At 46.1% G+C, this 25,092-nt stretch overlaps 1 protein-coding gene and 1 long non-coding RNA gene across 4 annotated transcripts in view; both read right to left on the bottom strand.

The window, feature by feature from the left end:
- Window positions 1-565: 565 nt before the first annotated feature.
- On the bottom strand, window positions 566-3,754 carry LOC143788309 (uncharacterized). Its single transcript, XR_013218601.1, has 2 exons — window positions 3,062-3,754; window positions 566-2,975 (listed from the first exon to the last, which is right to left on the bottom strand). It is a non-coding gene; the product is annotated as an uncharacterized LOC143788309 (long non-coding RNA).
- A 1,302-nt stretch (window positions 3,755-5,056) lies between these two features.
- KANK4 (KN motif and ankyrin repeat domains 4) overlaps window positions 5,057-25,092 on the bottom strand; it is a 140,352-nt gene continuing 120,316 nt past the window's right edge. For all 3 annotated transcript variants that reach the window (XM_077275947.1, XM_077275948.1, XM_077275949.1), the window contains 3 exons: window positions 18,611-18,753; window positions 16,021-16,221; window positions 5,057-5,969 (listed from right to left, as the gene is read on the bottom strand). In XM_077275947.1, the coding sequence (XP_077132062.1) occupies window positions 5,841-5,969; window positions 16,021-16,221; window positions 18,611-18,753 (473 nt within the window). In that variant the 3' untranslated portion in view covers window positions 5,057-5,840. The remainder of the gene's footprint in view (window positions 5,970-16,020; window positions 16,222-18,610; window positions 18,754-25,092) is intronic.

Genomic DNA, 25,092 nt, shown 5'->3' with positions numbered 1-25,092 from the left:
GATAACAAAGTCAATGTTTTGGAGTGGCCATCATAAGGCTCTGATCTCGATCCTATTGAAAATTTATGGGCAAAGCTGAAAAGGCCGATGCGAGCAAGGCGACCTACAAACCTGGATCAGTTACACCAGTTTTGTCAGGAGGAATGGGCCCAAATTCCGACCAACTATTGTGAGAAGCTTGTGGAAGGAAATCCCAAACGATTGACCCAAGTCATTCAGTTTAAGGGCAATAGTACCAAATACTAATGAAATAGATGGAAACTTCTGACTTTGCAGTAAGTAATAAAAATGCCTGGACCAAGATTCCAACTTCCCAATCCTTATGTGCCCCAGGAAATTGTCAGGGGGCCACATACTCATTGGATGGTCAAATGATCTAGCTAAAATCAGCACAGTTGGCCGACTCATCTAAGATGTATGGAGGCCTCAAAGCAGCTGTCACATCCTCTTTCTTCAGGAGCGCATTGCTTTCCTACCTCCTGACTTTCTGGGGTGAGGTGTACTCCTGAAGAATCACCGCTTGGACGCGCGTCAATCATTTGCACAAAGAAAAGGGACGACAAAGGGCAAGTTATATTTTATTGCTTGACTTGACATAAAAATATATAACAATACTTGGTAGAATAATATGCGGCAAGACAAAAACCGTTACAGAAAAATACGAGAACGTTGGAAGATACAAAAGATAAGTGCATCGGGTAACTGGGCTTTAAATAGTTAAACCATGGAAGCCATTTAATAGGATGTAATCGCCGTCCTGATGGACGTACAGTGTATATACACAGCGGAGGTATGGAGGGATGAACTGTACAAGGTCTGCTCACTCCCATTGTGCTTTCTAAACATTCTGTAGCCTGGATCTTATGTGGGTGACCCCCGTCACTCCACCCGATCACTGGACCTAATGGTGTTTGGCACTTTAGCATGTTGAGGTTCGGCCTTGGTCCTACAAACGTTAGACTTATGTGCGAAAGGGTCCTCTGCAATGTATATTCCTTATCGATAGAAGGGTCTCTGATTGGCTGATCACCGGTTGTCCTGCTGCTGGGACTGTACAGAAATCGAACAGCGAGTGTTACATTTTCTTTCAGCAACATCACAGGAGAAATTACAGGGGACCTGTCACCAGGTTTGGCCAATATGAGATGCGGCCACCACATTTCAGGGCTGATATACAGCATTCTACAATGCTGTATATCTGTCCCCAACCCGACCTTTAAGAGCAGAAAAAGAACTATTATACTCACCTGCGGGGCGGTCCGGTGCAAGGGGTGTCACTGGTCCTGTTATGACGCCTCCCATCTTCTTACGATGCCGCCCTTCTTGCTTCGTGTGGATGACGCATCCTACATCATCCACACTCACCCCGGTATTGCGCTCCAGCGCAGGCGCACTTCTCTGCCCTGTTGAGGGTATAGCAAAGTACTGCAGTGCGCAGGTGACTGGGAAGGTCAAAGAGGCCCTGACGTCTGCGCAGGAGCACAATGACAAGGAGACTGTGGATGACACAGGAAGCGTCATCCACACAACGCAATAACAAGGACAGCGATCGTAAGAAGAAGGAAAGCGTCGGACTGGACCGTCCCGCAGGGGAGTATAATGAAAGGTCTTCTCCTTCTCGTACAGGTCGGGTTGGGGGCAGATTATGCATTATATAAATCTGTATATCAGGCCTGAAATGTGATGACCGTATCTCGTATCGGCCAAACCTGGTGACAGGTTCCTTTTATAGGTATTACACAGGACTATCCATGCAGTGAGCGGTCTGTGCGGAGCTGCGTCCTCCGGCGTCAGTCGCTGCTGCTTCTCTCTGGATCTCAGGATCCCAATCTAAAAGTGCAGATGATCATATTGTGAAAAAGGAAAGAAAAAAAAAAAAAAGATCTCAACGATGCTTGTGATTGGGGAACTGAGTAGATTGAATCTGATGGGTGACAAATCCTGCCTGTGAAGACAGCAATTCAGGAAGAAAAGCAAGGATACATAGTAGCTTGCAAAAGTATTCACCCTCTTGGCTTTTTACTTTTTAACATTATATTCTTGAGCAAAACCTGTCTCCATCTGTCAGTGATTTGAGACTGTCTTGTTGGAAGGTGAACCTCCGTCCCAATGACCCCTAAGCACACTGCTAAAGCAACACTCGAGTGATTTAAGGGGGGACGTGTAAATGTTTTGGAGCCCAGACCTTAATCCAATGGAGAATCTGTGGTCAGACATGACCATTGCTGCTCTCCAGAGGAAACATGTAATGTGAAGGAGCTGGAGCAGTTTTGCCTTGAGGAATGGGCAGAAATCTCAGAGGTCAGATGTGGAAAACTCATAGACTTATCCAGAGCATCTGTAACTTCCGCAATAGGAGGTTCTACAAAGTACTGATTTTAGGGGGGGTGAATAGTTATGCACACTGAAGTTTTCAGTTATTTTGTCCTATTTGTTTGCTTCACAATTAAAATGAAAACCAAATGTTCACAGTTGTCGGCATGTTCTTTACATGAACTGATGCAAATCCTCAAAAAAAAACAAACAGTGAAATTCCAGGTTATGAGGAACCAAACAACAAGGTGGTGAATACTTTCGAAAGCCACTGTAGTAAGGCACAATGATCCGATGGATAAATCTATGAAGAGGCGTTATACGCCAGAAATGCATCAAATTTTATCTCTATGAATCCTCTTGTTTTAATGGTTACAGAATATAGGGCTAGATTTTATCAGTTGGATGGTTGTGCAGTACTATGTTCTGGTTTTTGTTCATGCAAATTAACATAAGTTTTCTATATCCTTTTGTACAGACTTTAATATTCTGATCTAAGTGAATTTGAATCCTAAAGTGTTTTTCTAACTTGAATGATAGTTATTTTCAAATTGTGCTCTACATTCACATTAGTTTATCATTACCCAGTTTATACTGTATATAGGATTAATCTACAGATAACAATGGGTCACTGTGTACATACATTACTGATCCCGAGTTACCTCCTGTATTATACTCCAGAGCTGCACTCACTATTCTGCTGGTGCAGTCACTGTGTACATACATTACATTACTGATCCTGAGTTACATCCTGTATTATACTCCAGAGCTGCACTCACTATTCTGCTGGTGCAGTCACTGTGTACATACATTACTGATCCTGAGTTACATCCTGTATTATACTCCAGAGCTGCACTCACTATTCTGCTGGTGCAGTCACTGTGTACATACATTACTGATCCTGAGTTACATCCTGTATTATACCCCAGAGCTGCACTCACTATTCTGCTGGTGCAGTCACTGTGTACATACATTACTGATCCTGAGTTACACCCTGTATTATACTCCAGAGCTGCACTCATTATTCTGGAGTATAATACAGGATCAGTCATGTAACAGTGACTCCACTCTCTATGGGGTTGACGTTTCGGAGTCTATTTCTCTGTTGGCGGAGGGGAGAACGTCAGCTGGTATAAGTCAGGTAACGCTTGTATGGTGGTGTTGCAGGACGTATTTGTCAGGATCGCTGCTCCGCCAGGGAATGCAAACAATACATTGTGATCTCTGATGTGATGAGCGGCATCGCGGCCCTGATGTCAGATGACAGATATGAGAAGCCGCAGCTCCATTATTTATAGTAAAATTATAATCGTGGAAATAAAACATTTCCTCTCTTGTGGACAATTCTTCAGTCTCAGCAATAATTAGTAAACACATTCTAATTAGTGATGAGCGAATGTACTCGTTACTCGAGATTTCCAGAGCACGCTCGGGGGTCCTCCGAGTATTTTTTAGTGCTCGGAAATGTAGCTTTCATTGCCGCAGCTGAATTATTTACATCTGTTAGCCAGCATGAGTACATGTGGGGGTTGCCTATGGCTAACAGATGTAAATCATTCAGCTGCAGTGATGAAAACTAAATCTCCGAGCACTAAAAAATACTCGGAGGACCCCCAAGCGCGCTCTGGCAATCTCGAGTAACGAGTACATTCGCTCATCACTAATTCTAATGTAAAGATACTTTTTAAAAACGTTTTCCTAGAACATAGGAAAACATGGCTGCCTCTTCCAGAAACACAGCACCGCTCTCCACAGATGGTGTCTGGTAATAGAAGTTAAAGGCGCTGAGCTGCAATACCACACACAGCCTGTACCCAGGGGAGGAGCTGTTTTTGACAGAAATCAGTCATGTTCAATGCTGTGGTTTGGGGGGCTGGAGAGGGGCTGCGCCTCTAATTAATATATATGAGGATTCATTAAGATGATCAGGGATCAAACTCGGGAGATTTTCAGAGTATGTGACGATGAGATTTTATATTTATTCTAGCTCCAGTATTTGCCATTTACAGCTGTAAACGTACTATAGAACTACAAATCCCAGCAGCAGTACCAGTGTTGTTCTTGTATATTTAATGCCATATGGAATGGGTTGGAGGGCATAGAGGTACGATTAAAAAATAATCCTTTATGATTGTGCTTTTCAGAGACCCAGAAATCATTACTGAAAAAAAAAAAAAAGTGGAAAAAATATTGTGATTGCCCAAAGCAACCAATCACATTGCAATGTTCTTATAGCATGGGACCTGAGAGCTGGAAGCTGATTGGGTGTCAGGTTTGATAGCTCCAACCCCCACTTAAAGAAAATAATAATATATAGAAAAATCCCTGAATCTGAGCCCCAGGCTGCTCTGAACGGTCTTATCGACAGGCAGCTTAAAAAAAATGTGCTGAACTTAGTTTGTGCTTATTATATTCTTAAAGGGATGTTCCAATCGTAAACATTTATGGCGTGTATATACAGTAGGCATAGGTTTGTATGGGTAAAGCGAAGGCTGGAAATTCATAGGTGCCTCTTGGATAGAGATAAGCGAACCCAAACTTCTTACCCAGACCCAAAGTTCAGGTGCCTGTTGTTTAGAATAGGGTTCGGGTTCAGGTACAGTCCTGATACCTGAACCCAACTTTGGAATAAAGTTCGGGTCAGGTACCAGAACCCCGAATTTCCACGGGTCTGCTCATTCCTACTCTTGGATCCTCACCTATCAGGCACTTATGTCATGCCCTATGGATAAGCCACAGTCGCTTAGTGTAGAAAAATCCCTTTTAATAAAATAAAATAAACTTCCCGTGCTTGGCACTGCTGTATTTGGCCCCTGCCTGATCAGGACTCTCTTTAAGCACATCAGTGATGGATACAAAGTATAAAACCAGGATACAAGTGATTACGTCTTGTAAGAGTGATGTCATCCTGTGCTATGACATCACTGTGACATCCCTTAAAAAGTCCCCTAAGTGTGCACTGGACCAATGTAGGGCCATTTTATATATCTTTACTCGTGCACATTTCACTTGATCTTCTTGAAACCTTAAAAAAATATTGTGCCAAGAGGTTTTACATTTGTTGCATTGAACTCGGTAACTCTTGTCATTGAGGTGTGGATCGTGGCGGAGGCAGCAGTAACATGCACTGCTGTACAATGAACTGTTTAGAAAAACGTTAAAATAAATATTGTTGCTCTGGCCGAAATCTTGTGTTAAGATGGCAGCGGTAATGCAAAAATGTAGATATCCCAAAAATAAAAAGAGCATGCAAAATTTGAGGGCTAAAATGTGAAAGTTTGAGGGAAAAAAAAAAAAGTCTGCACCAATTTTTTTTTTTTTTTAAATAAATATTCTCCTCTATAAGCATGCCATTCCTGCAGAAGTCAGAGGAATCGACCTCGCCATGTCGGATCGCGCGGCCATATACACATACTTGGAATAGTTGAGTGTAAATGTAGACAATGCAGAGATGGATGAGATCCGCTCTCACTGTTCTGAGCGGAGCGAGTGCGCAGAAGAATGAGTCTTTTGTCCCCCATACTTGTTTACAATGAGCCTCCTTCTCCCGTGGCAGTGGAGGGGCAGGGACGTCGGGGCTCTGTGTGGGCTTGTAGGACTTCTGCAATCTCACTGTGGGCGGAATCCAGCACAATAGACAAAGCGGAGTTACCAGCCTGTTCCAAAAACGACAAAGAAAAAAAATATTCAGGTTAGCTATAAAGATCAGGAAGGTATGTCATAAAGAGGTTACTCCGAGCCCTCGCCAGAAAACCCCGCGCCACCGGGTGCAAAAATTCCTCCAGTGATGCAGCAGGGCTGAGTTTGTCGTTTAGTTCAGCGGCCGCTGAAGACGCCATTAGCAATCATTTTATAAACATTTTAATGATTAATTAGAAAACCATGGATGTGCATGGCTGCGGAGTTTTGACCGACCAGTGGGAACCATATCATTGCCTTACAAATATCGCGGGTCTTACATGCGAAAATTAAGGGTAAGATGTGCAGAAAAGTCTAATGTACAGATTTTAAATTTTCTTTTTTTTCCATACATTTTTTAAAAAATGGTCTTTATTTTTGCCTTTAATGTTTTTTTGGCCACTTTTTGCAATATGGCACAAAAATTGCCCAAAACAGGAACCTATAAAAACTGTTAGGGTATGTGCACACGTTGCGGATTTTGCTGCGGATTTTTCCGCAGCGGATTTTGAAAATCCGCAGTGCAAAACCACTGCGGTTTTCACTGCGGATTTTCACGCGGTTTCTTCTGCGGATTTTCAACTGCACTTTCCTATTGGTGCAGGTTGAAAACCGCTGCGGAATCCGCAGAAAGAAGTGACATGCTACTTCTTTTTTTCCGCAACGTTTCCGCGCGGAATTTTCCGCAGCATGTGCACTGCGGTTTTTGTTTTCCATAGGTTAACATTGTACTGTACACCGCATGGAAAACTGCTGCAGATCCGCAGCGTCAAATCCGCAGCGAAAACCGCAGCGTGTGCACATAGCCTTATACTCAGAGGAACATCCAGAATAAAATAAGAGCAAAAACTGTCCCCATCTGACCTGGTGACGGGACATCTAATGAAGGTAACGGAAATAACTCCCTGTACGGTCGACGTCCCAGTATATTTACCCAAACTTCGGGGTGGAAATCTCCCACAATGTGGACATATCACAGGTAGACATTCCCATCGCTGTCATATCACCTGCGCCCACAACTCACACCGTCATTATCTAGAAGGAATTTACCGACAATCTGCAGCATTTTATTACTGAAGTCATTAACGATGAAGGAAATATGTAGAATATTTCTAGTGTAAACAGATGAACGCTCATTTCAATCGCTCGTCAGGGTCCTGTATTTGCTGCAATGTGGCAGATCCTCCCGATGCAGAGGGCGAAGAAGAACACAATGGCACAAAGTCCTTGTGACCAAAGAGGCAGAATTATACAAGTATATGATGATCTAGGGCAGGTGGGGGAAATTCAAGTTTCCCGCGTGAGACACCATAACTGTTGTGGAGGCCGAACCACCCTGCCTAACACAATTCTGCCCGTTATTTTATATTCATTTTACCCCTGAATATTGGGCAGAATTCCATCTGCTGCTGCCGATATGTGACGATTGGATTCATTGTATCCTTTATTCTTAACTGTAGCCAGAAATCAAAACCTTATCATTCACTGCTTTCTATTAAGGTTATAAATTATTCTGCTCCTGTTATTCAGCCCATGTATCGCAGCCCCCCCACAGTATGCTGCCCCCACACATAATATTGTGTTTAAGTGGGTCATTACACTGTGTTCCAAATTATTATGCAAATAATATTTCCTCATATTTTCTCTAAATTACCTATCTGAATTGCAGTCATTGTTATTTTCCAGTCATCTACTATTCTAGTATAATTGCAATGTTTTGGAACAAACTGCCTATGAAAACAGTATCTTTTAAAAAAAAAATAAACACTCAAAATGCATGTTCCAAATTATTATGCACAGCAGAGTTTTCAACCTTTTTTTTTATTTTGAACAAAAAAATGGTCAGTTGTGAAGTTATAAGCATTATCAGCTTATTACAAAATGAAATCAAAGAGTTTTCAATTGAAAACTTTATTCTAGGTGATGTTACATTTGCACATAGGACCCCTTGTTCGAAATAAGCTTCTGAACTCTCTCGTCCATTGAATTTGTCAGTTTTTGGATGGTTTCTGCTCCAATTGCTTTGCATGTCGATAGAATACCCTCCCAGAGCTGTTGCTTAGATGTGAACTGCTTCCCGCCATCATAGACACTCCTTTTGATGATGCTCCAGAGGTTCTCAATGGGGTTGAGGTCAGGGGAAGATGGTGGCCACACCATAAGTTTGTCCTCTTTTATGCCCATAGCAGCCAGAGATGCAGATGTGTTTTTTGCAGCATGAGACGGTGCTTTATCATGCATGAAAATGATCTTGCTGCGGAAAGCACGGTTCTTCCTCTTGAACCATGGCAGGAAGTGTTGTTTTAGAAACTCCACATATATTATGGAGTTCATCTTTACCCCTTCAGGGATCATAAAGGGGCCGACAATCTCCCCATGATTCCAGCCCAAAACATTACTCCACCTCCTCCTTGTTGGCGCCTTAGCCGTGTTTTCATGGGGTGTCCATCCTCCACTCCATCCATCTGGACCATTGAGCGTTGCATGGCACTCATCGGTGAACAAAACAGTTTGGAAGTCAGTCTTCATGTATCGTTTGGCCACTGGAGCCGTTTCTGCTTGTGTGTAGTGGATAGAGGTGGTCGACAGGATGGCTTACGCACAGCTGCAAACCTCTGAAGGACCCTGCATCTTGTTGTTCTGGGGACGTTGGAGGCACCAGCAGCTTCAAAAACTTGTCTGCTGCCATGACAAGGCATTTTTGCAGCTGCTCTTTTAACCTTACGCAATTGCCTGTTGGAAAAAATCCTCAATTTTTCCTTATCAGCACGCACACGAGTGTGCTGGGAATCAGCTACATACTTCCTGATTGTGCGATGATCACGATGAAGTGTCTTGGCAATATTGATTGTAGTCATGCCTTGACCTAAATACTCCACAATTTGTTGCTTCTCAGCAGCCGACACATCCTTTTTCTTTCCCATTTTGGCAAAAAATGTAGGCTGCTTAATAATGTGGAACAGCCTTCTTAAGTAGTCTTGCCTTTATTTGGACACACCGGCCAAACTAATGTGCACAGGTATCTGCAATTGCTTTCAGTGATATAAAGAGCCCTGACACACATCACCAGCAATGAGTTTAAATGACAAACAAAAAAATTCTAACCTTATCACTCCTAAACTCTATGTGCATAATAATTTGGAACACAGTGTATATTGTGTGGTGCCATCATATTGTGTACGAGGGGGCAGCATAGTGTGGGGGGGAGACACATGACATTGTGTGTTAGTGGGTCATCATACTATGTTCCCCCACACAGTATGATGACCCATTTAAACATCATATGATACCCCGCCAACACACAATATGATGCCCCCATACTGTATAATTACCCACTTAAACACAGTATGATGCCCCCCACCGATAGTATGATGATAGCCAGACCCATGCAGATTTACCTGCGGGATTAGAATGCAGCATTTTGGATTCAGTGGAAATACACTGCTATATCCTGATTGTGGGTACATGACCTTAGAGATAGATGTGAGATAGATATAAGGTATGAGACCTGGATATATTGATAGATATATGGATATCTCCAAACAAATAAAGGCAGCACTCCAGATTATCAAGCAGATTTGGACTTTTATCATCAATGTGAAAAGCTGTAAAGTCGCCTCAAAGTACGGGCTCATGTGTGCGGAGATATTCTCCTATGTATCTACAGAGATTGCTGCTGATGTGACCCGATAGAATGGATTAGATAGAATAGATTAGATACTTTGGGGGGGCAGAAAAAAATCTAATTGGAAAGTAAAAAAAAGAACAGTGAAAGTCTGGAAGACAATCCATCAGGAGCGTATCTGTATCAGAATGGCTATGCGGCTCAGTGATAAGGGCATATATACAAAGCTCTGCGGGCACGCGATAAGCTGTGCAGTGTATACAAACCTCTGGGGGCACGCGATAAGCTGCGCAGTGTATACAGAGCTCTGAGGGCACGCGATAAGCTGCGCAGTGTATACAGAGCTCTGAGGGCACGCGATAAGCTGCGCAGTGTATACAGAGCTCTGAGGGCACGCGATAAGCTGTGCAGTGTATACAGAGCTCTGCGGGCACTCGATAAGCTGCGCAGTGTATACAGAGCTCTGCGGGCAGGCGATAAGATGTGCAGTGTATACTGTTGTGAATCCGCTTTTGGGCTCCCCTGGTGGTTGCTGGTGGTACTGGTGACTTGTGTGTCTTTGCTGTCTCAGTTCACCTGCTCCCATCAGTGTTTGGGAGTTTCCTATTTAGCCTTGCTCTCCAGTCATTTCCTTGCCGGTCATCATTGTAACCAGAGCCTTCGGTTGCATGTTCCTGCTACTAGTCTGCTGATCAGCTAAGTGGACTTTGTCCTTTTGTTTTGTATCTTTTGTCCAGTTTGCAGTTTTGTTATTCTCTGTAGCTGGAAGCTCTTGTGGGCTGAAATTGCCACTCCTGTGTCATGAGTTGACACAGGAGTCTTAAAGTAATTTCAGGATGTTTTTTTGATAGGGTTTTCAGTTGACCGTGAAGTCCTCTTTTGTATCCTTCTGCTGTCTAGTAAGTGGACCTCTCTTTGCTAAATCTACCTTCATACTGTGTATGTCTTTTCCTCTAAACTCACCGTCATTACATGTGGGGGGCTGCTATCATCTTTTGGGGTATTTCCCTAGAGGTAAGCCAGGTCTGTTCCTTCCTCTACCAGGGGTAGTTAGTCCTCCGGCTGGCGCGTGGCATCTAGGGTTAATCAGGTATGCTCCCTGGCTACTATTAGTTGTGTGGTAGATTTAGCTCACGGTCAGCTCGAGATTCCATCACCCAGAGCTCGTCCGTTATCTTTGTGTTTTGATGTTTCCCTGCCATTGGGAATCATGACAGTATGACCGGCCCGTGTTAAAGTTACTGGCAGAAGAAAGGAGAGAAAAAGAAGTCTGTAGAGTTTTTTTTTTTTTTTCCTATGTTTGCTCCATAGTTGGATCAGTTGTATTTCAGCTCTAATTACAGCCTTTGCCTTTCTCTCCTTCTAATCCTTGAATGGCTCTGATCTCACCTGTTTAAAGATGGATCCTCAGAGCTTGGCTGCAGGTTTAAATAATCTTGCTACTAAGGTTCAAAATTTACAAGAATTTGTTATACATACTCCGATGTCTGAACCTAAGATTCCTACACCAGAGGTGTTTTCCGGAGATAGATCTCGGTTTCTGAATTTCAAATATAATTGTAAATTATTCCTTTCTCTCAGACCTCACTCCTCTGGAGATCCTGTCCAGCAGGTTAAGATTGTGATTTCTTTTCTGCGAGGTGACCCTCAAAACTGGGCATTTTCATTGACACCAGGGGATCCTGCGTTGCTCAATGTGGATGCCTTTTTTCTGGCTTTAGGCTTGCTTTATGAGGAACCTAATTTGGAGATTCAAGCTGAAAAAGCTTTGATAGCCCTATCTCAAGGGCAAGATGAAGCTGAGATATACTGCCAAAAATTTCATAAATGGTCTGTGCTTACTCAGTGGAATGAGTGCGCCCTAGCGGCAAATTTCAGAGAGGGCCTCTCTGATGCCGTTAAGGATGTTATGGTCGGGTTCCCTGCGCCTACAGGTCTGAATGAGTCCATGACAATGGCTATTCAGATTGATCGGCGTTTGCGGGAGCGCAAGCCTGTGCACCATTTGGCGGTATCTTCTGAAAAGTCGCCAGAGAATATGCAATGTGACAGAACTCTGTCCAGAAGCGAGCGGCAGAATTACAGGCGTAAAAATGGGTTATGTTTCTATTGTGGTGATTCTGCTCATGTTATATCAGCATGCTCTAAACGCACAAAGAAGGCTGACAAGTCTATTTGCACTTTACAGTCTAAATTTATTCTGTCTGTAACCTTGATTTGTTCATTATCAGTTATTACTGTGGATGCCTATGTGGACTCTGGCGCCGCCCTGAGTCTTATGGATTGGTCCTTTGCCAGGCGCTGTGGGTTTGATTTAGAGCCACTGGAAGTCCCTATACCTCTGAAGGGTATTGATTCTACCCCTTTGGCTAGTATTAAACCACAATTCTGGACGCAAGTGACTATGCGTATGACTCCAGACCATCAGGAGGTGATTCGCTTCCTTGTGTTGTACAATTTACATGATGTTTTAGTGCTTGGATTACCATGGTTACAATCTCATAACCCAGTCCTTGACTGGAAAACAATGTCTGTGATAAGCTGGGGATGTCGGGGGGCTCATGGGGATGTACCTTTGGTTTCCATTTCGTCATCTACTCCCTCTGAGATTCCAGCATTTTTGTCTGATTATCGTGATGTTTTTGAAGAGCCTAAGATTGGTTCTCTCCCTCCCCACAGAGATTGTGATTGCGCCATAGATCTGATTCCTGGCAGTAAATTTCCAAAGGGTCGTTTGTTTAATTTATCTGTGCCTGAACATGCTGCTATGCGAGAGTATATTAAGGAGTCCCTGGAAAAGGGACATATTCGTCCTTCTTCATCTCCTTTAGGAGCTGGTTTTTTCTTTGTGTCTAAGAAGGATGGCTCTCTGAGGCCTTGTATTGATTATCGACTCCTGAATAAAATTACAGTCAAATATCAGTATCCGTTGCCTTTGTTGACTGATTTGTTTGCTCGCATAAGAGGGGCTAAGTGGTTCTCTAAGATTGATCTTCGTGGGGCGTATAATTTGGTGCGAATTAAGCAGGGGGATGAGTGGAAAACCGCATTTAATACGCCTGAGGGCCATTTTGAGTATTTAGTAATGCCTTTCGGCCTTTCAAATGCACCTTCGGTCTTTCAGTCCTTTATGCATGATATTTTCCGTGAATATTTGGATAAATTTATGATTGTGTATTTGGACGATATTTTGATTTTTTCTGATGACTGGGAGTCTCATGTTCAACAGGTCAGGAGGGTTTTTCAGGTTTTGCGGACTAGTTCTTTGTGTGTAAAGGGTTCAAAGTGTGTTTTTGGGGTTCAAAAGATTTCTTTTTTGGGGTACATTTTTTCCCCTTCTTCTGTTGAGATGGACCCTGTTAAGGTTCGGGCTATTTGTGACTGGACGCAGCCTACTTCTCTTAAGAGTCTTCAGAAATTCTTGGGCTTTGCTAATTTCTATCGTCGATTTATAACTGGGTTTTCTGGCGTTGCTAAACCTTTGACTGATTTGACTAGAAAGGGTGCTGATGTTGCCGATTGGTCCCCTGCTGCTGTGGATGCCTTTCGGGAGCTTAAGCGCCGCTTTTCGTCTGCTCCTGAGTTGCGCCAGCCTGATGTTTCTCTTCCCTTTCAGGTTGAGGTCGATGCTTCCGAGATCGGAGCAGGGGCGGTTTTGTCGCAGAAAAGTTCCGATTGCTCAGTGATGAGACCTTGTGCGTTCTTTTCTCGTAAATTTTCGGCCGCCGAGCGAAACTATGATGTTGGTAATCGGGAGCTTTTGGCCATGAAGTGGCCCTCGTGGTTGCTGGTGGTACTGGTGACTTGTGTGTCTTTGCTGTCTCAGTTCACCTGCTCCCATCAGTGTTTGGGAGTTTCCTATTTAGCCTTGCTCTCCAGTCATTTCCTTGCCGGTCATCATTGTAACCAGAGCCTTCGGTTGCATGTTCCTGCTACTAGTCTGCTGATCAGCTAAGTGGACTTTGTCCTTTTGTTTTGTATCTTTTGTCCAGTTTGCAGTTTTGTTATTCTCTGTAGCTGGAAGCTCTTGTGGGCTGAAATTGCCACTCCTGTGTCATGAGTTGACACAGGATCTAGTAAGTGGACCTCTCTTTGCTAAATCTACCTTCATACTGTGTATGTCTTTTCCTCTAAACTCACCGTCATTACATGTGGGGGGCTGCTATCATCTTTTGGGGTATTTCCCTAGAGGTAAGCCAGGTCTGTTCCTTCCTCTACCAGGGGTAGTTAGTCCTCCGGCTGGCGCGTGGCATCTAGGGTTAATCAGGTATGCTCCCTGGCTACTATTAGTTGTGTGGTAGATTTAGCTCACGGTCAGCTCGAGATTCCATCACCCAGAGCTCGTCCGTTATCTTTGTGTTTTGATGTTTCCCTGCCATTGGGAATCATGACAGTATACAGAGCTCTGAGGGCACGCGATAAGCTGTGCAGTGTATACAGAGCTCTGCGGGCACTCGATAAGCTGGGCAGTGTATACAGAGCTCTGCGGGCATGCAATAAGCTGTGCAGTGTACACAGAGCTCTGTGGGCATGTAATAAGCTGCACAGTGTATACAGAGCTCTGCGGGCAGGCGATAAGATGTGCAGTGTATAAAAAGCTCTGCGGGCACGCCGTAACTGTGCAGTGTATACGGAACTCTGAGGGCACGCGATAAGATGTGCAGTGTATAAAAAGCTCTGCAGGCACGCTGTAAGCTGTGCAGTGTATACAGAGCTCTGCGGGCATGCAATAAGCTGCACAGTGTATACAGAGCTCTGTAGGCAGGCGATAAGATGTGCAGTGTATAAAAAGCTCTGCGGGCACGCTGTAAGCTGTGCAGTGTATACAGAGCTCTGCGGGTATGCGATAAGCTGCACAGTGTATACAGAGCTTTGTAAGCTGTAAGCTGCACAGTGTATACAGAGCTCTGTGGGCACGCTGTAAGCTGCACAGTGTATACAGAGCTCTGAGGGCACGCGATAAGCTGCGCAGTGTATACAGAGCTCTGCGGGCACGTGATAAGCTGCACAGTGTATACAGAGCTCTGCGGGCACGTGATAAGCTGCACAGTGTATACAGAGCTCTGAGGGCACGTGATAAGCTGCACAGTGTATACAGAGCTCTGCGGGCACGTGATAAGCTGCACAGTGTATACAGAGCTGAGGGTGTGTGACATCACGGCGGGGCCTCTGACCGCTAGTGAAGAATCTCTCGGAGCAGCCGCGCACAGTGGGAGTTGTAGTATGTGGAATAATCTGACTTTGCTCGGTTTTGGATGTCAAATGTGATAAAGTTCATAACCACAGATTCCTATAGTGAAGGCCGGCGGATGGTGCGGACTCCTTGGTGGGGGGATTGTCTAGCCCAGTCTGGGTGGTCTCTGGTACATATGAGACGTCTGCATATTCTAGAGCTCGGGGGGAGTGGATTTTTCCGTTCTCAACAATACCACCATTTGCAGCACTTTCCTCGTACAGGCCAAACAGCGCAGTATAGAGGAGGAGAAGCCGAGCACCATGAGATACAGGGTTGTTGTAAATGTTTCATATAACTTGTATTTTGTGCATTGACATCCATGGTGACACTATGCATTAGGAGTCCAGTGGGCGGAGCTACCAGTGATTGACAGCTATCTCTGCACTTACTGTTATACGGAGAAGACTGTCAGTCACTGAGTGGCACCGCCCACTGGACTCCTGTATTTACAGACACCGTGGATGTCAATGAATAAAATCCCTTTAAATCCTATATCTTAACCATTTATATTCCAGCATTCATTATTTTTAATTATAATTATTATTGCATTATTGCATCTGTGTGTGAATTTGTTATACAAGTTGTAGTGGTTTCGAGTTCATTTTGCGGTTTTACATAAGTATTTATGGTATCATTGTTAAGAAATTTACACATTTGTAGGAGCCGGCACATAAATAGTTAAAATAAGGCGACTAATACTATGCACTCTTTCTTCTTCATATGTGCTTATACACAAAAGCCAATATAAACGAGCAGAGCTGCAGTGTAAAGCATGGGTGATGAGAATGGGAGGTGGATTGCAGACTACCATAGACTCACTGATCATAGCTGTGTCCTAATGGAGCAGAGATATTAAGCAGCCGGAGGACGATACAGTAAATTGCAGGTGACGTATCAGCCAAAATATGAATTAATCAATACAAAAGTGCCGCCATCGGAGTTGCAGTACGGAGAACGGCCACTACACAGAGTATGGCGCAGTGGCCCCAGGTAGCAGCACATAATGGGGGCGTCGGGGGTTGGACCCCCACAATCAGATATTGATGCCCTATGTTAGGTAGTCAATATTGTCACCTGACTTATTTACAAATACACAAATGTGTCAATTAATTTGAGCTAATTTGTTTTCTCCAGAAGTCAGAAGTTTAGAGCGGAGAGAAGCCGCTACCTTATCGGTCCGCTCCACGTCACAGTCTGGGTGAGACACCAGTAACTTCACGATTTCCACATTGCCCACTTGGCAGGCGATGATCAGAGCGGTTTCTCCGTCCTCAGCCGCCAGGTTCACATCCGCCCCGCACTCCAGTAACACTTTTACCATGTCGGAGCGACCATGGCTGACTCCCAGCATCAGCGCCGTCTGTCCTCCCTGCAAAAGATCAGACAATCCAGAAAAAAGTACCAAGAACAAAAAATTACAGCAAAATGTGAATACGCCCCACAGCCGCAAATCGTTAATCTGCTCTGTCCGCCAGTGTCCATGAAGGGAAGACGGCAGCCATGTCATATTCAGGTCACAGTTCATGTAAGACCTCCAGTATGGGGGGCATTGGGAATTCTTCCATGTGTGGGACCTTGTTGGTGACATCGTGGTGAATACATTGACATGAAGCGATGGTGACAATGCTCCAGTGTCTGAACTTTCCATCCTATCTGTGGAGTTACTGTCACCCTTCATAGCGCAGCTGGGGGGGTAACATGGAAAGTCCGAGCTCTCGGGTCCGCGCTTCTAGTGATGTCAGCGTCCTACTGACATGGGAACTATAGGGTCATCGTACAGAGAGCTGAGGGCCAGAAAAGCAAATGTTTGATTCAATGGGGGGAGGGGAATATGCAACTGCCAGACCCCTCTGCCAGCAGCTACTGTGCTAAAAGAATAAACAACTGGGTGAGACCCCTAAAAGGCAACTGCCAATGGCTACTGTCCTAAGGGAAGAAACGACAGGGTGAGACCCCTAAAAAGCAACTGAGAAAAGCTGACTGTCCTAAAGGAAGAAACGACAAGGTGAGACCCCTAAAAAGCAACTGAGAAAAAACTACTGTCCTAAGTGAAGAAACGACAGGGCACCCCTAAAAAGCAACTGAGAAAAACCTACTGTCCTAAGGGAAGAAACGACAGGACACCCCTAAAAAGCAACTGAGAAAAAGCTACTGCGACAGGGTGAGACCCCTAAAAGGCAACTGAGAAAAAGCTACTGCGACAGGGTGAGACCCCTAAAAAGCAACTGAGAAAAAGCTACTGCGACAGGGTGAGACCCCTAAAAAGCAACTGAGAAAAAGCTACTGTCCTAAGGGAAGAAACTACAGGGTGAGACCCCTAAAAAGCTACTGAGAAAAAGCTACTGTCATAAGGGAAGAAACGACAGGGTGAGACCCCTAAAAAGCTACTGTGACAGGGTGAGACCCCTAAAAAGCAACTGAGAAAAAGCTACTGTCCTAAAGGAAGAAACTACAGGGTGAGACCCCTAAAAATGAATTTTAAAAATCCTATTTTATTAAATCATCTTTACTTCCGTTGGTGCCGCTGATGGATTCTGAACAACATCGGTCTCCTTCCCCCATTCTGCAGTCCATTCACCATTCACTCTTGTAGATTTGTGCTCAGATAACTTTGACCAAGGTTTCAGACCTTAATTAGCCTGTTAGGGTTATGGCTAGTGATGAGCGAGGGTACTCGTTGCTTGTGTTTTCCCGAGCACGCTCAGGTGGTCTCCGAGTATTTGTAACTGCTCGGAGATTTAGTTTTTGTTGAGCAACTGCATGATTTACAGCTACTAGCCAGCCTGAGAACATGTGGGGGTTGCCTGGTTGCTAGGAAATCCCCACATGTATTCAAGTTGTCTATCAGCTGTAAATCATGCAGCTGAGGCAATGAAAACTAAATCTCCGAGCAGTCACAAATACTCGGAGACCACCCGAGCAACGAGTACACTCGCTCAACACTAGTTATGGCTTGTTCACCATCATCGTTAGGAAGGGCCAGGTGATGCAAATTTCCCAGCTTTATAAAAAACACAGCCTCCTTTAACCTTGTGCCAAAAACCAGCAGCCATGGGTTCTTCTAAGCAGCTGCCGAGTACTCTGAAAATGGTGGAGGCCCACAAAGCAGGAGAAGGCTATAAGAAGATAGAAAAGAATTTTCAAGTTGCCCTTTCCTCAGTTCGAAATGTAATTAAGAAATGGCAGATACCAGAAACAGTGGAGGTCAAGATAAGGTCTGGAAGACCAAGCAAAAATTCAGTGAGAGCTGCTCTTAGGATTTCTAGAGAGGCAAATCAGAACCCCTGCTTGACTGCAAAAGTCCTTCAGAAAGATTTAGCAGGCTCTGGAGTTCTGCTACATTGTTCTACTGTTCAGAGACACCTGCTTAAGTATGGCCTTAATTGAAGAGTCATCAGAAGAAAACCTCTCCTGCATCCTCGCCATAAAATTCAGTGTCAGAAGTATGCAAGAGAACATCTAAACAAGCCTGATGCATTTTGGAAACAAGTACTGTAGACCGATGAGGATAAAATAGAACTTTTTAGCCACAATGATGTGTGGAGAAAAAAGGGAACATAATTTCAGGACTAGAACATCTTGCCAACCATTAAGCATTGGAGTGAATCAATCATGCTTTAGGTTTGTATTGCAGCCAATGACACAGGGAACATTTCACGGGTAAAGGGAAGAATGTATTCAATGAAATTTCAATAAATTCTTGATGCAAACAAACAGAACACCATTTGCCACTTGTATATCAGGGATCGGTCTAGTACCTGAGAGGCAGAGAGATTAACATTTCCCAGGGTGAGGAGAGCCTTCACCACTTCCAAGTCTTCATCCGTTTCCGCCGATGCCAGGGGGGTGAGCATCACTGGGGTGTAACCCGCCTTATTTTGATGGTCCACATCACAAACACCTAATATGAAATACAGAAATGTATCATTGTCCTGAAAATTCCATAAAAACATTCAGTCGCATTAAAAAAGCATCACAGTTAAATTTCATCTGTTCAGCCTGGTTATTGGAAACCGTCAACAAGCAGGTTAGCTACTGATTACAGATTATGATTAGCATATGGACAGGCAATGATTAGCATGTGGACAGGCAATTTGTTAATCAGCTCATTATTTCTGTTGATACTGTATAATGATATGACTGCAGCACTGAAACGGGGCATCATGGTGTCAATGAGCCAATGAGACCCAGAGATTTCTTACAGCAGGAGATTACATGCATTTACCATGCTTGAAAAAAGATCCGCCAACAGCAGCTTGTGGACAGTTTTCAACGAGCCACAGGCGATTTTTGTACCGTGCACAGATATTATAGCTGATGTCAATCAAATGTGGAGCTTCAGCCAGTGATGCAGAGTGATACTTTCTATGATTGCGGTTGATTAGTTGTATCCATTGGGGTTAAAACCTATCCAGACATTAAACTGTCTCTCCCGGGGCGGAGGGTAGAACATGGGTAATTGAATTGGTTCATGTGCGAGTCAAGTTCAAACGCTCAATCACTTGGACGCACGATCAATGCTTCATTTACTGACGAGTTTTGAGCCAAATGAGACAAGACACAAACACAGCGTACAGACATCACGCGGCCTGACAGCACCAAACCCTCACAGATACATAGCTCGGCTGCAGCAGTTTCTTCTTTTTTTCCCCCTTTTTTCTATTTGCAAAAAATCAATACGGAGAAACAAAGAGAAGACACCTGTGGCTGCAATAAGAGCTGCAGGAGCCGTGGGATGTAAAGTGGATATGGGTCATTGTATAGTTCACAGATTATAACAAATGTGTGCTGTACTGATCCTGAGTTACCTCCTGTATTATACCCCAGAGCTGCACTCACTATTCTGCTGGTGCAGTCACCGTGTACATACATTACATTACTGATCCTGAGTTACATCCTGTATTATACCCCAGAGCTGCACTCACTATTCTGCTGGTGCAGTCACTGTGTACATACATTACATTACTGATCCGGAGTTACATCCTGTATTATACCCCAGAGCTGCACTCACTATTCTGCTGGTGCAGTCACTGTGTACATACATTACATTACTGATCCTGAGTTACATCCTGTATTATACTCCAGAGCTGCACTCACTATTCTGCTGGTGCAGTCACTGTGTACATACATTACATTACTGATCCTGAGTTACCTCCTGTATTATACTCCAGAGCTGCACTCACTATTCTGTTCTCGGCAGTCCTGGATGCTAATGCCTATAAGGCTGTTCTACCTCAGTACTAGTTCTTGTATTTATAAAGTAGTGTTACTTGTTACGTTAGTTTTATATAGTGATCCTGGAATTTACACAATTCCCAATAATCCTAAACCGCTGCACTCTCATTTCTACACTGTTCCCCGCTGACTTCCCGGGAGATGACAAAAGCTGAGGCTTGTGCAGAAATCTGATTTATACATTAACCAAAATGTGTATAACAGGCGGCTCCGTGGATCGTACACGGCTCAGTACAACGGGAAATACAATGGTAAATGTAAAAAAAATAAAAAAGCCCAAACAACAGTTCACAGTGGCACAGGATGAGGTGTGCAGGGGCCAAAATGGCAACTGGGTCTCAAAACCTGAAAGCGGAGGCGCTGTTGTCTGCATGCACATACACAGTGGCTCTATAGTGGAGCTGCGTCTGGTCATTGTCATCATTAGGACCTTGGAGTGTGAGAAGAGAACACGAGAATATTAAATCAGACAATATGGAAGCAACAATCCGCTGTAATGAATGGGGACGCTGCACTGGGTCATCCACACATGGACTCGTACACTGACCATGCACTGTGGCCTTCTGACCATTTGCTGCTGCCTTCTAGGCACGAGATGCTGCCTTCTGAGCACGAGATGCTGCCTTCTGACCATGTGATGCTGCCTTCTGAGCACGAGATGCTGCCTTCTCAGCACGAGATGCTGCCTTCTGAGCACGAGATGCTGCCTTCTGAGCACGAGATGCTGCCTTCTGAGCACGAGATGCTGCCTTCTGAGCACGAGATGCTGCCTTCTGAGCATGCGCTGCCTTCTGAGAACGAGATGCTGCCTTCTGAGCATGCGCTGCTGCCTCCTGAGCATGTACTGTTGCTTACTGCGCATGAGAATCAGCTTTCTGAGCATTTGTTGCTGCCTTCTGAGCATGCGCTGCTGCCTGCTGAGCACGATATGCTGCCTTCTGAGCAAAAAGATGCTGCCTTCTGAGCATGCGCTGTTGCCTTCTGAGCATGTGCTGCTGCCTTGTAATCTTTAGGCATTCACACTGTAGTAGGCGGTAATATTCCTGGCTTCTCCGCGGCACACTCTCACTGCCAGGACTGTGGGAAAATGATTTAAGCTGTGCAGGCGATCGATGACGCCCGACATCGAACACCTCGATGTGCTGCGTATACGCAGGGTAAATAGCGCATGTGCAAGTATTGAAAGAGGCTGGAATTGATATAGAGCAACCAGAGAATGAAGATGTAGTCAGGAGGGCGGGGCTACACCCAGACTGTGCGACTGTCCCTGATAATTGCTCCGCCTTGTTGACTTAGTAGTAATTTGTACACGGTTTGTTCTAGAATTCATCTGTATCAGATTAACCACATCCACATTATTTTATGTATCAATTATTTTATGGTGGTTTAGCGTCCAATCACGAGCGCACAAGTTCTCTGAATGACAGTATAGTGCCATGTTGGTAAAGTTCTCCAGGACTTGATGAATAAGTCTCAGCCGCCGCTGCCCGTATACAGCAGCCATGTGGGCGCAGAGCTGTCGATCACCGCAGCAGAGTCAGAGGAATCGTGGGATGTGGCCTCAGTAGATGACAGGTCTTCTCCTTTCGAGGTTCTCCTCTCCATCCGCCAGTTCTCTCCTTCTCCCATATGAGCGGTTAATGGGCTTTCTCCCCAGATTTAGCGGACATGTCACGATTACTAATGGAATGATTTAGGGGCACTGAGAAAATCATTATCTCCGAGTTACAAACTTTCCAGGCTGTTCTTTTTGTTTTGCTCGATGACACTGTGCAGGGAAGAGCGTTAAGGCCTCGGTTGCGGAGTTCTGCCTTGTGATCCATGATCGCTGGCAGACGCCAGTCTAGAGGGTCCGGTGAGGAGCCCACGTTCCCTCACTTGTACAATTATATCAAATCAAGCGCCGGAGCCGCCGTAATGATGGCAGCTTGTTTACAGACGCCCTCTGAAGCGCTCAAGAGTAAAATTGGAAGCAGCACATAGTTTGCAGCCTAAATGAGCTGGAGCAGAGTTTCATTGCCTTCAGCCCTTCTAGCATTTGCTATGTAAATTAGGAATCTGCGGCACAAGAGGCTCCTCCGAAAACTCAGGATTTCTGCTTATATTAGCATATTCTATGACACAATGCCGCCTTCTGACAGACCGTGATGTATGGTGGTATTCATGGTATTCAGAGGTTTCCAGCAGTGTCAGCAGCGCCTCCCTAACATTGATCCCCAAATCATCCCCAAGTCCCAACAGTAACTGCGGCAGTGTCCTCCCCTTAATCCTCAAATCATCCCCCAAGTCCCAACAGTAACTGCGGCGGTGTCCTCCCCCTGATCCTCAAATCATCCCCCCCGGGTCCCAACAGTGACTGCGGCAGTGTCCTCCCCTGATCCCCAAATCATCCCCCAAGTCCCAACAGTAACTGCGGCGGTGTCCTCCCCCTGATCCTCAAATCATCCCCCCCGGGTCCCAACAGTGACTGCGGCAGTGTCCTCCCCCTAATCCCCAAATCATCCCCAAGTCCCAACAGTAACTGCGGCAGTGTCCTCCCCTTAATCCTCAAATCATCCCCCAAGTCCCAACAGTAACTGCGGCAGTGTCCTCCCCCTGATCCTCAAATCATCCCCCCCGGGTCCCAACAGTGACTGCGGCAGTGTCCTCCTGATCCCCAAATCATCCCCCCCCCGGGTTCCAACAATAGCTGCGGCAGTGTCCTCCCCCTGATCCCCAAATCATCGCCCAAGTCCCAACAGTAACTGCGGCAGTGTCCTCCCCTGATCCCCAAATCATCGCCCAAGTCCCAACAGTAACTACGGCAGTGTCCTCCCCCTAATCCCCAAATCATCCCCAAGTCCCAACAGTAACTGCGGCAGTGTCCTCCCCTTAATCCTCAAATCATCCCCCAAGTCCCAACAGTAACTGCGGCAGTGTCCTCCCCCTGATCCTGAAATCATCCCCCCCGGGTCCCAACAGTGACTGCGGCAGTGTCCTCCTGATCCCCAAATCATCCCCCCCCCCCCGGGTTCCAACAATAGCTGCGGCAGTGTCCTCCCCCTGATCCCCAAATCATCGCCCAAGTCCCAACAGTAACTGCGGCAGTGTCCTCCCCTGATCCCCAAATCATCGCCCAAGGCCCAACAGTAACTGCGGCAGTGTCCTCCCCCTGATCCCCAAATCATCCCCCCCAATCCCAACAGTAACTGCGGCAGTGTCCTCCCTCTGATCCCCAAATCATCCCCCCCGGGTCCCAACAGTGACTGCGGCAGTGTCCTCCCCTGATCCCCAAATCATCCCCCAAGTCCCAACAGTTACTGCAGCAGTGTCCTCCCCCTGATCACAAAATCATCCCCCGAGTCCCAACAGTAACTGCGGCAGTGTCCTCCCCCTGATCCTCAAATCTTCCCCCCCCGGGTCCCAACATTGACTGCAGCAGTGTCACGGGTTCCAACAATAGCTGCGGCAGTGTCCTCCCCCTGATCCCCAAATCATCGCCCAAGTCCCAACAGTAACTGCGGCAGTGTCCTCCCCTGATCCCCAAATCATCGCCCAAGTCCCAACAGTAACTACGGCAGTGTCCTCCCCCTAATCCCCAAATCATCCCCAAGTCCCAACAGTAACTGCGGCAGTGTCCTCCCCTTAATCCTCAAATCATCCCCCAAGTCCCAACAGTAACTGCGGCAGTGTCCTCCCCCTGATCCTCAAATCATCCCCCCCGGGTCCCAACAGTGACTGCGGCAGTGTCCTCCTGATCCCCAAATCATCCCCCCCCCCCCGGGTTCCAACAATAGCTGCGGCAGTGTCCTCCCCCTGATCCCCAAATCATCGCCCAAGTCCCAACAGTAACTGCGGCAGTGTCCTCCCCTGATCCCCAAATCATCGCCAAAGGCCCAACAGTAACTGCGGCAGTGTCCTCCCCCTGATCCCCAAATCATCCCCCCCAATCCCAACAGTAACTGCGGCAGTGTCCTCCCTCTGATCCCCAAATCATCCCCCAAGTCCCAACAGTAACTGCAGCAGTGTCCTCCCCCTGATCCCAAAATCATCCCCCAAGTCCCAACAGTAACTGCGGCAGTGTCCTCCCCCTGATCCCCAAATCATCCCCCAAGTCCCAACAGTTACTGCAGCAGTGTCCTCCCCCTGATCACAAAATCATCCCCCAAGTCCCAACAGTAACTGCGGCAGTGTCCTCCCCCTGATCCCCAAATCATCCCCCCAAGTCCCAACAGTAACTGCAGCAGTGTCCTCCCCCTGATCCCAAAATCATCCCCCAAGTCCCAACAGTAACTGCGGCAGTGTCCTCCCCCTGATCCCCAAATCATCCCCCAAGTCCCAACAGTTACTGCAGCAGTGTCCTCCCCCTGATCACAAAATCGTCCCACGAGTCCCAACAGTAACTGCAGCAGTGTCCTCCCTGATCACCAAATCATCCCCCGAGTCCCAACAGTAACTGCGGCAGTGTCCTCCCCCTAATCCTCAAATCATCCCCCAAGTCCCAACAGTAACTGCGGCAGTGTCCTCCCCCTGATCCTCAAATCATCCCCCCCGGGTCCCAACAGTGACTGCGGCAGTGGTCCCCCCCCCGGGTTCCAACAATAGCTGCGGCAGTGTCCTCCCCCTGATCCCCAAATCATCGCCCAAGTCCCAACAGTAACTGCGGCAGTGTCCTCCCCCTGATCCTCAAATCATCCCCCCCGGGCCCCAACAGTGACTGCGGCAGTGTCCCCCCCCCTGGGTTCCAACAATAGCTGCGGCAGTGTCCTCCCCCTGATCCCCAAATCATCGCCCAAGTCCCAACAGTAACTGCGGCAGTGTCCTCCCCTGATCCCCAAATCATCGCCCAAGTCCCAACAGTAACTGCGGCAGTGTCCTCCCCCTGATCCTCAAATCATCCCCCCCGGGTCCCAACAGTGACTGCGGCAGTGTCCTCCTGATCCCCAAATCATCCCCCCCCCCCGGGTTCCAACAATAGCTGCGGCAGTGTCCTCCCCCTGATCCCCAAATCATCGCCCAAGTCCCA

This window comes from Ranitomeya variabilis, chromosome 8 (assembly GCF_051348905.1).
Source record: "Ranitomeya variabilis isolate aRanVar5 chromosome 8, aRanVar5.hap1, whole genome shotgun sequence".
NCBI lineage: Eukaryota > Metazoa > Chordata > Amphibia > Anura > Dendrobatidae > Ranitomeya > Ranitomeya variabilis.
Note: the sequence above shows the minus strand (reverse complement) of the source record. Positions and strands in the feature narration are given on the sequence as shown.